Source organism: Pleurodeles waltl, chromosome 8 (genome assembly GCF_031143425.1).
Source record: "Pleurodeles waltl isolate 20211129_DDA chromosome 8, aPleWal1.hap1.20221129, whole genome shotgun sequence".
Lineage (NCBI taxonomy): Eukaryota > Metazoa > Chordata > Amphibia > Caudata > Salamandridae > Pleurodeles > Pleurodeles waltl.
The window spans coordinates 1,118,655,291-1,118,666,977 of record NC_090447.1 but is presented as its reverse complement, the minus strand read 5'-3'; the positions used below and the strand labels follow the sequence as shown (position 1 = coordinate 1,118,666,977).

General features: G+C 45.5%; 1 protein-coding gene across 1 annotated transcript; it reads left to right on the top strand.

Annotated features, from left to right (window-relative positions):
- Nucleotides 1-377: 377 nt before the first annotated feature.
- On the top strand, nucleotides 378-11,152 carry LOC138250431 (protocadherin-8-like). The gene is made up of 3 exons (XM_069205314.1): nucleotides 378-2,978; nucleotides 9,092-9,299; nucleotides 10,048-11,152. The coding sequence occupies exons 1-3, from the start codon at nucleotides 576-578 to the stop codon at nucleotides 10,458-10,460; spliced, it is 3,024 nt and encodes a 1,007-aa protein (XP_069061415.1). The 5' UTR covers nucleotides 378-575; the 3' UTR covers nucleotides 10,461-11,152.
- The last annotated feature ends 535 nt before the right edge of the window (nucleotides 11,153-11,687 follow it).

Genomic DNA, 11,687 nt, shown 5'->3' with positions numbered 1-11,687 from the left:
ACCAGTCTGTGTGTGTGTCAGGGCACCTGTCAGGAAGCCGTGGGAGGAGTGAGGGCATTTCAGGGGCGCATTTAACTAAGTCCTTCGTCTGTTTAATTCAGGGAGTCTTTGTATATTCGCGAGCAGCGACTCGGGTGTTTAAAACAAAAGCCGAAAGTTATACAGGACAAAGAAGAGATTTACAGAGCTCTCCCTTTCTTGGTGCTTCTTCTAAGCTTCTCCGCGCAAAGTGGATTTTCTAATGGGGGGTGGGGGGTGTTGAAGCGGTGGGCAGAGGCACTGAAGCGAGCGCGGCGGCGCGGGAAGTGATTGGCTGCTCGGTGCAGCTATTTGCATGTCTGCAAACAAAAAGCACAGGCGCTCACAGACAGGCTCTCAGAGTCTGAAAGGACAGAAGAGGAGCGGGAAGCTTTCCAGTGATTAGGAAGAGATGAAGCATTTCTTTTGACAGGATAGAGTAGGTTTTATGGAGCGACCGTTGAGCCACAAAAGTTGTCTGATTTTGTTTTACTAAGGACTCATTCTGAGACATTCATATCCGTTAGAAGGTACTACACACCTGACAAGATTTTAACATGGGAAAGTGCTTCCACTTGGTAGCGGGTATCTTCTGCCTGCTTTCCCTACTCTGCACCTGCACCTGCAGGACCGTCAGGTATCGGATCTATGAGGAGGATGAGCCGGGGTCCGTCATCGGGACTCTAGCGGAGGAGCTGTCCCTCAATATACCCGGGGGTTTCCGCCTGATGAAGCAGTTCAACGCGTCCCTGATCCGCATGCGGGAGAGCGACGGCCAGCTCTCCATCGGGGAGCGCATAGACCGGGAGCAGGTCTGCGGACAGGCTCCGCACTGCACCCTGGCCCTGGACGTGGTCAGCTTCTCCAAGGAGCAGTTCCGGCTCGTGCACGTGGAGGTGGAGGTCAGGGACATCAATGACAACGCCCCCCGCTTCCCCAGAGCCGAGATCCCGATGGAGATGTCCGAAAGTGCTGCGGTGGGTACTCGTCTTCCACTGGACATCGCCATCGACGAGGATGTGGGGACCAACTCCATTCAAAGTTACCAGATCTCTGTGAACAGCCACTTCAGCCTGGAGGTGCAGACCCGGGCAGACGGGGTGAAGTATGCGGACCTGGTGCTGGTGAAGGAGCTGGACAGGGAGAGCCAGGACACCTTCACCCTGGAGCTGGTAGCCAAGGATGGAGGTGGGGTTTCACTGTCTGGAAGTACAATAATCACTATTCAAGTGCTGGATGTTAATGATAATAGCCCCAAATTCGACCGGAACTCTTTTACAGTGGAACTAATGGAAGACGCCCCTGTGGGGTCTCTGTTGCTGACTCTAAACGCGGCTGACCCGGATGAAGGGGTGAACGGACAGGTGGTCTACGGCTTTAGCCCTCAGGTCTCCCCTGAGGTCCGGGAACTCTTTAAACTGGACTCAAGGACAGGCCGTCTAACTCTGGACGGACAAGTGGACTATGAAACCAAGCAGACCTATGAGTTCGATGTGCAAGCTCAGGACTTAGCTTCTAGTCCATTGGTTGCAAATTGTAAAATCATCGTGCACATCACTGATGTAAACGATAACGCGCCCGCCATCACCGTGACCCCCCTGACCTCCATCACCGCCGGGGTGGCGCACATCACGGAGGCCGCCAGCAGGGAGAGCTTCGTAGCCCTGATCAGCACCCTGGACAGAGACTCCGGACCCAACGGGCAGGTGCATTGCTCCCTCTACGGGCACGAGCACTTCAAGCTGCAGCAGGCCTACGAGGACAGCTACATGATAGTGACCACCGCAGCCCTGGACCGGGAGAAGATCTCCGAGTACAACCTCACCATCGTGGCCGAAGACCTGGGCTCCCCGCCCTTCAAGACGGTCCGGCAGTTCACCATCCGGGTCAGCGACGAGAACGACAACCCGCCCTTCTTTGCTAAACCGGTCTATGAAGTTTCTGTCCTCGAAAACAATGCCCCGGGCTCCTACATCACCACTGTGGTGGCCAGAGACCCTGACCTGGGGCACAACGGGAAGGTGACCTACACCCTGGTGGACACCGAGGTGATGGGGGCTCCGATTTCCACTTATGTATCTGTGGATCCGGCCACTGGCTCAGTTTATTCTCTTCGGACGTTTAACTATGAAGTTATAAAACAGTTTGATTTTCGGATCCAGGCTAGTGATGGGGGTTCTCCTGAGCTGACCAGCACCGCCCTCATCAAGGTAAGGGTTGTGGATCAGAACGACAATGCCCCGGTCATTACCCAGCCCACTGTGTCCAATGGGTCAACTGATATCGAAGTGTCCATGAATGCCTCTCCGGGGTCCCTAGTAACCCAATTCAGAGCCAGAGACCCAGATGAGGGGGTCAATGCAGTCCTCACATTTAGCCTATCCCAGGAGCACAGAGACACCTTCACAATAAACAAGGCGACAGGGGAGATGTTCCTCAATGCAGACCTGAGCCACCAGCTGGGGCACCTGTACAGAGTCCTGGTCAGTGTGAGTGATGGCGGCAGGCCTCCCTTGACCACCACAGTCACAGTGAATATCCTGGTGACGGACATAGAGCCCTCTGCCAGCCATGAGGCTGCTGGCACCTGGGAGGAAGAGCCCTTCCACTGGGACATTCCTCTGATTGTCATCATTGTCCTGGCAGGAAGCTGCACTCTACTCCTGGCCTCCATCATCGCCATCGCCACCACCTGCCGGAAGCACCGGAAGGACCCCCAGGCCCAGAAAGACAGCCCAGGCCAGCGAGACCTTTCTGACGCAGAGTGTGGAGAGCAGGAAGGAGACAGTTTCATCCCTGGACAGAGGGACGAGGTCTTCGACGTTCCATCCTTCCTTCCTCACAAGTCCCCGTTCAAAGAACCTCCAACTGGCGACGAGGCATCGAGCGTGGAGGAGAGTGGCGAGGTCACCTCCTGCCTGTATGAGGCCAAGACCATGCTGCACAGGACCAAGACAATGGTAAGAACTACAGTGCATTCGGTTTGTGGGGGACTGAAACTGTAGGATAACTCTGCCTTTAAGAGGAACAATATGAATATTTCTAAATGTTTCGTATTTTGCGCCCCTCGACAGCCGTTAACAAATAATTTGAGTCAGCAGGGCACTTGAACATGGGTATAGTTATCAATTGTCAGATTTAATTGTTATATAACAGGTGTTCTAAATTCTGCTATTGCGATTGTCTGGATTTGGAAATAGGGCACAGTCTTCCAGTGTAGCAAGAGGCTCCAGCCTCTGCTCACAACATGCTTTCTTTAATTTGTTCGTTTTTTTGGAGTTACTCGAATAAGGAGGTACTGGGCCAGCCATGATCTTCAGTTCCAGAGCATCCTACTGGATTGCTCACGGCATTCTAAAATCCTTACTTCACCTCTGTGTGTCTACTGAATTCGAAATACACACACGCGCGCGCGCACGCACACACCTGCAATCTCAATGTGATACTCTGAAAGACTCAGTACTTCGGCGCCAACTGCGCTCACCACACTGTGGAATCCAACACCAGCAATGCAGTGCTGTCACGCTCACTTGTTAAACTCAAAGCCCAACCACTATCATCTGTCACACTCACTGTGCAATTACCCTCATTTGTCAACCGCTCACTAGCTGCTTCATCTATCAGGCTGATCGTCCTTCAGACTGCCCATCACCCACCATTACTCCCTCCGCCATTTCAGTACGTGAGACAAGACTATACCCTAAACTCAACAGGGAGCAGTTAAACATCTCAGAAATGCCCCCAAAAGCACCAATCGAATCTCTGCGTGCTTTTCTTTTCAACTCGTTGTTTCTATTGTTATATAGAACCCAGCTACCTTGTTTTTCACTTTCTGCCCTGCTGCATACGTGCTCCTGTGTGTGAACTACACATTACCAGGGGCGTAGTTTCGGGCGGGTGGGTGGGTAAGGGTGGTGTTGGGGTGTTACACCCCCTCACAAATGTATTCTGTTGTAAATAGTTAAGAGCAGGTGTTTTCAGTCGGGTATGGTGAGGTGACTGTCGGATTTCACCTAGGATTTTTTATTCTCTCTCTCTCTCTCTCTCTCTTTCTCTCTCTGCTCTTAAAAATGTTGGTTATTTTACAAAATATTAAAAGTACCGCTAATAACCCACACTCCTCTCCCTTTCTGCTGACCCTTAAGCATCCCTCATGTCCAGCTTCTCAGACAATGCCAAGAAATGCCAACGTGATTGTTGGGAAATCTGAAGCTCCCCCTCTTCACCCCCACCGCCCAAATTTTACTGATCAAGCTCTGCCCCTGCAAATTACCCGTGCCCTGATGACAGTTGCCTATCTGAATAGGTCACACACCTTCACATCTAAACTTCATCCGTCTTGTAAAACGCATTTTAGTTCCAAATATTTAATGCAGTCCCAACCTGTGTTCCTTTCGCCGAGGTTTTTGTCTCAAATCAAAATTTCAGAAAGCAGTTCCAGGAGCTTGAATTTGAAGGAAATAAATGAATCATTAAATCATTTCCAGATTGTAAAAGTTCTAAGATATAGGTTTCGAAAACATCAATCAACTTTGGTAGGTGATGTGCCTCTGTTTCCAATGGGGTGAGCCATTTGATAGAATGTATACGACCGTAGTCGTAATGGATGGGGGGACAGGCAAAAGGAATGAATGCTTAAATGACGGATTGATCAATGAATGAATGGATGGCGGGCGGGAAGGTGGTCGGATGACAGAGTGGGCAAGTGGATGAGTGGATTAGTGAGCGGATGGCGCCGTGGATTGTAGGTTGATGGTCAATAAATGAAGAGGCATATATGTAGGGGGCGGCCAGATGCTCTGATAAGTAGATAGATGGATGCGCAGTAAATCGGATATTATGTAACATATTGAGAATTCATGATTTTTGGATGGATAGGTGGATGGATGGACAGGAGGATGATGGATGATTTAATGTATTCATGAACATATGGATTTATGGATGGTTGGGAAATGGGCTGGTGGTTGAAAGTAATGGATGTATGGACTAACAGACGAATGGAAAAATAGATTTTTGTTGATGGATGGGTCGATGGATGGCTGGATGGTTGGACAGCTGGTTGGAAGGATGGATGGATGGATCGATCGATTGATGGTCAAATTTGTGCTGTAAATGATGGAAAAAATCAATGGATTCATGAGGGTTTCTATTGGTGAAAATGGAAGGGTGATCGCAGTGATAGATAGGTTAGGGAGAATGGGAGACTTAAAGAAGTAGATGGATGAACGAATTGGTGGATGGATGGATTGGTGGGTGGAAGTATTGGTGGGCGGATGGATGAACTATTTCATGGTTGGATGGGAAAACAGATGATCAGATTGGTGGGCGGATGGATGGATTCATTGTTGGTGCATTGGTGATCCATGGGTGCTGTGGATGTCCAACAACGTGATAAGCTAGACACAATGACGTTGTACGTAATGCAGAAATGACAGGCATGCTAAGACTCCCCCCCCTCCCCCCCAACGATGCTCTTGGAGTAAACCCCATAAACAATTAACCACTTAAGCTGCTGTTTGGTTGGCATACGGGAATTCCTCATGAAACGTTATGGTATTTTATTCCATATTTGTTATTCTAATTTCCCTTTACCTCTAATTATGTTGCATTAGAATTCGTCTGAAGGCTCGCGTTTGGTTGTTATTAACATAAATAATGGCTACCATAGGGGCGTTCGGTGCACTGTGTTGGACATTTCGCTGGAGGGGTATTTACCAAGACTGACGTGTTAGCCAAGACAACCCAGTCCCGTTTTCGCCAGTCAGATTTGGACAACACTCTGTTGTTAACGTTCTTTGTTTTAAATACGACGGAACGCTTTTCTAATGTGCGTTATATCCATATTCTCTGAATGGCGCCAATTCTAACCCTCTGAGGACGCACGGTTGTGTAACATCCCCGTCCATGTGAAAGCAAACCCATTTCTACTGCTTGGGCGACTTTCAAGGGGCGACGTTAAATAAACTTTGCGGCGCCACAGTGTATTCCTGCTCAGGCATTTATATAAATTGTCGATGCAGATTTAAGAAAAGTGGCGCTGCATCTAGTGCCGTGCCACTTTTCTTGCGCCCCTTACCGCCCCCCTAACGCCACCATATGTGTGCTGAATTTACGATTTTTAGAAAACTAGCGTCAATATTTTTGACACTAGTTTGGTGCTTTGCCGGATTAGCGTCAAAAATGTTGATGCTAATCCTGCAAAGCAAATTGAGGCACATTATAAATAATAGTGTGCCTCCTTTTAACGCCTGCTCTGTGCAGGTGTTAAAAATGTGTAAAAAATGACGCAAAGAAATCTTTTAGATTTCCTTGCACCATTTTTTCAGCTCCCCTAACGGGGGAATGCCACCCCCTTGCATATGGGGATTACAAAATGGCGCAATGCATTAATTGCACCACTTTGTACTCTGGCGCAGCAATTTTGACCTCAGTGGGCCACAGTAGCATAACAAAAATTACTCTATTGTGCAAGGCGACGCATAGCCCTCTTAAATCTAGGCCAAACTAACTAAAAATGCAAATTTTGCTCCGTCCAGTGGGCACAAATATCACATTTTTACTGGTGATAAGGCTGTTGCACTGATCAGTCGATGAGAATGTTAATGCAAAATTTAATTGAACCAGTTTTAGAAGTATATAAACTAGCCACTGTGGCACATTGTCTCTAGCGCTTGGCGGCTGCAGCCAAGACACAGGACCTAGGGCCATATGTACAAACACATTTTCCCATAGACACAGAATGGGTAAAACCCTTTGCTACATCTGGCCCCTAGTCTCAGCACACTAGTTCGGGCCATGCATGGACTGCCGACAGTAGAGTGGAGGCTTCCCGCCTGCCCTGGACTTCTTGCATTAAGACCAAGGCTGATGAGTATCCGTCCAAACACTGCAATCTACTTGATGCAAGAGCCTCGGGCCTATGGGGCAATTAAATCGTTGCTGTTTGGTGTTCTGTATAGATGGCCACCTTCTTTGGCGCATGTTTCACATAGCCATTATACTGAAATAGGTCCACAGTAGAGAGAGTTGTACTGCAGGGCTCATCTGCAGGCTCATTATAGAAGGGTTCCTCATGGTAAAAACCGAAGGGTTTTGAGTTTAAAAATGAATGACATGTATGTGATTTGTTGAATTGAAAAGCTGGTTGATGATGATGGTGTTCTTTTATGGAAGACACCTTCAGTGGAAAACTGCACAAGGTTATGGGAAGTATTAATCAATATTACCACATTTGGTGTCAACATGGGATTAAAAATACATCTATGAAAAGTACCAATTCCAATATGAAGCTAAACACTTTTGTACTTTATAGCCATGTCATTCGCCTTCAGTAGAAGGTCAGGTGGTTGAAAGTGTGGAGAGCTTAGTGATTTGTGGATAATCATTGAGTGATAGGTGTGTAAGTGGGTGAGTAAAAGAAGTTGGGTGAGGTTGACAATGTGGGGACAGGATGATTCAATGATGGTGAGAGAATCTGATTCATTGTTTGCTGGGTTATGGTAAGAGTGAATGGGTTGGGGCAGTTGATCTATGGAGAGTGTGCCTAGAGTGTTGAGGGATGGTGACTGTTTTGGTTAGCAGGTCTTGAGTGATGGCAAGGGTCAATGAGTGTAGGCAGATTAGTGATGATGATGATCAGAGTGTGGAGAGGGTAGAGAATATTAATGTCAGTGAGCAAATAGGAATTGAGTAGATATGAGCGATGGACAGCATGAGGTTTGGTGAAGGAGGCTGCTAGTTGAAATTATGGATGAGTGATTGTGAGAATGTATGTGGGCGAATCAAACTGTTCTATAGAGAGACTGTGGAAAATTAGGGATTGTGATGAGAGTAAGATTGAATTACATCATCTTTGCAATTGCAGGAATGTCGATGACTGTGATAATTGAGTGGCCTGGTCATTGGTTGGGCCATGTACCACAATTAAAGGTAGTAAGGATCAGCATCTGATATCTCTGGCGTTCCCTATGATGCTTTCCCTGCTGCTTTTGCTATACCTGGTTTCAAAGATCATAAAGGCAGCAGCAGGAAAAGAATGTAAACAGGGTTCTAAGACCATCATTTACTTTCCTTTGTTCTCTCATAAGCCTCCCCTAGCATCTCAGTAGCAAATAGGAACCTGTTGAGTGCCTAGGGGTAGGGTAAGGGGTAAACCTTTACAAGATGTCATCACCAGCCAAAAGGTACGTGATGTCACTTTGGTACCCTTGGCACTTAGATGAATTGGTGTCCAATGGTAGGCTGAACATTTTTGGTGAGTCTGTGGTATACACTATAGAATTTGATTGGTCAACATAATGGTGAGTTTGTAGACAGTGATTGTAGATTGATTGGTAATAATGATATAGCTCAGTAACACCTGTGCATTTACTAAGGCTTTGAAAATACATGTGTGTGTTTGTGTGTGTGGATGGATGGGCCTATATGTGTGCATATACAATTCCATCACCATACATCAGTTTCGAGACTGAAGCAACACCTGTGCTTCTTGTCATGTTTCCTGATACCATGGTTGCCCTTCAATTCTTCTCCCAATGGAGGTAGGGAACCAATCTATTCGGTCAAGTGAGCAGAAGGAAGTACTTATTCTCACTCACAGAATCAAAATACTTTCCTTGTAAGAAATGATGGTGCAAGAGGAAGACAAATAACATTTTATATTCTGAGCGACTTTGCCTCATCTCTCCACCACTCACTTCTTACTGTTCTATTTTCCAAGACAGGAACCCGTGGATTACCATTATTAAGAGGTCTATGTGCAAAAGGCAATATCCATGTTGGCATCTACCCATGATGGAAAATATAAATTTTCCAGCCCTGATGCTTACATACAGAAATCACAGCCTTTCCCCCTGCTGTCTCAATATGTTTTTAGAATGATCCTTGCCGTACGATTACATCTGTCCAAAGCAGAACACACTGAGCGCATGATTGCAAACAGTGTGTTATTCGAAATAAAAGGCAAGATGTTTTATGTGTATTGGTTAGACATCATACTTGTCTTAGTTTAGTTTCATGCATTTGTGTTTGACTTTCTGAATAATCATGATATCCTATTTTTTTTCGTTTGCAGTCTTACGCCCCTTCCCTTCACTATGGCAAAGAACCCATGCCACATGCTCCACACTGGAAAGGAAATTCTTTCAATACTATCTCTGCACGAGAAGCAGAACTCTTCAGTGGCAAAGACAGCGGTAAGGGGGACAGCGACTTCAATGACAGCGACTCTGATATCACTGGGGATGCCCTGAAGAAGGACATCATCACTCGCATGCAGAATGGTAAGAAGTCACAACTTTACTTCAAATGCAGCTTTGTTTTTATCATAATTTGAATCCATTGTGCAATGAAGTAAAATGCTATTTTTTGTTTCTCTTGGGAGCACAGGGCTCAGATCACAAAGACTGCTTGCTGTAGAAGTTAGGTGTGGCTTGCTCTTGTGCTGCTCCTGGCTTACACTTAATTTTCAGGGCTAAGCCAGGAAAACTGCTGGCTCAATGCTCATGATCAGGCGCACTACCAGAACAGATTAAAACAGGGCAAGAGTTTTGTGGAGTAGACCTATTACAGGAGTACCTTGTCTTGTACTCAAAAACGTATCTGCAAATTCCTTCTGAAATGTACAACTCCCTATCATTGAATTGGAAAGGGAAAACATAGTTCTTTCTCTTTGTACTACTGATTGTATATGAATATACCCCGAATGTTCCCATTTTCGAAGTTGCAGGCCAATTTACAAATAAATTATGACTATGTCAAGAAGTATTGCATGATTACTAATTCACATACTCATTAATGCCTTTTGTGAATCGGCCCCATGTGTTAAGCTGAAGATTACTAAATATGGTTTCACCCCAGAAAATCCAAATACATTTATTTATTGTCAGAAAAGGATTTGTTGCCTTGTCTTGGTGTGGCTGATCCTGTGTATTATTGCATCTTTTGAAAAATACCTATCCGAATACCTATCCAGCTAGTCCACAGTACTTGCTTCCAAATTAACTCAATATATACCTGTCTGCTTCATAGGTTTATGGGCGTGTACGAATGAGTGCAAGATCCTCGGACACTCAGACCGCTGCTGGAGTCCTACGTGTGATGGGTCTACCAGCCCCAATTCCAACTCTGTTCATCCGGCGAAGCGCTCCGTGTCCACCTACTGCAAGAGCACATCTCTGCCCCGTGACCCCCACCGCAGGGACAACTACTACCAAGTGGGACAGCAACCACCAGCGCATATCCCTAAAACAGTGGGGCTACAGAGTGTCTATGAAAAAGTGCTGCCCGGGGACTATGACAATAGGACGCTCACTCTAAAGTCACCCCCTCGACCTGGAAGGCTAGCCAACCTTCAGGAAATAACTGTGCCCCTTTACGATTCATCAGGCTCTGCTAGGTACCTACCCTCACTGACTGGTACCAGTGAAAGCAATGAACTTTAAGCAAATGTAGCTCAGCAGACAGCTTGGAGAGATATTTGTACAAATATAAAAACATGTATGTACTTATGTATAATATGATATGCGATCATGTGCCTTACAATGACTCTTAGCAAAGAGCTTCCTAATGTCATGTCAGTGTTGTTTGTTGATTGCAAACCAAAATTGTTTGTAACCTATGTCATTTTTATGAAATGTGCAGTATTTATTTATTTGGTTTTAGGTGCTCGAGCAAATTTGAATCCACACAGTTAACACATGACTTCGCATTCTTTTGCATTGCAAACATGCATGTGGTGTGTAGTATATTTGTAAAGATATAAAAATGTATTATATTTTTATATTAAAGTACACAAAGTCAAGTCTTTTGCCAAAGGAACGTCTAAAAAACGTCAAACCTTCACTCTTTACACGTCAAAGAAGACCATCATTCCATGCCACGGGAAAACAATTCTGAACACAAAAACTTGTTATACCAAGTGTGCCCTATTTTTTGAGCCTGTGGTTCATTAGACTTTAAATGTTATTTAATTGCTTTAGGATTCTATACATATTGTCTCACAGATAAAATTCATATTAAAGATTTTGTGACTTGTCACCCTTTATAGTGTTCATGCTTCATAGATTTTAAAGTGATAGAGAAAAATATGGTTTGGAATAAACAAAACGAAATATTAAAAACATATATCACCTTTGTTTACTTAGCATTGTTATGTATTTATAAAGTGTGTTTATTTTTTGTATCTAGCACTGGACGAGAGTTTCTTCATTCACAAATTTCAAGTAATGAATAACATATCATGTACAATGTATCACATTTGACTCGCTTGAAAATTGTGTTCCAGCCACAATAGTTCTTAGACCGAGCAATCTGATTTTTTCTTGAAAATGATTTCACTTGAACCGGGAGCTTTTGCACAAAAGCGGATCGGAAGTTTTTTGATAACTTGGCGGATGGTGATGCATAGCTATTACGGGCCATTTTGACGAAATTTTGGCACAGGGCAGTGCAGCACGTCATCTGCGGTGTCTTGTACCAAAACGAATGGGCAGGAAAACGCTGTATCTATGCAATACGGTGCTTTCCTGTCCCTTTCAACTGTGCTGGCACAGTTTTGGCTGCCTAGCACCAACTCAGGCACTCTTGAATCAGAGTGCAAGGGTGTTTGTGTTGTCAGAAATGTTTTTGTGCATCCTGGAAGGCTTTTTCTTGTTTGTAGGTGTGCTGCG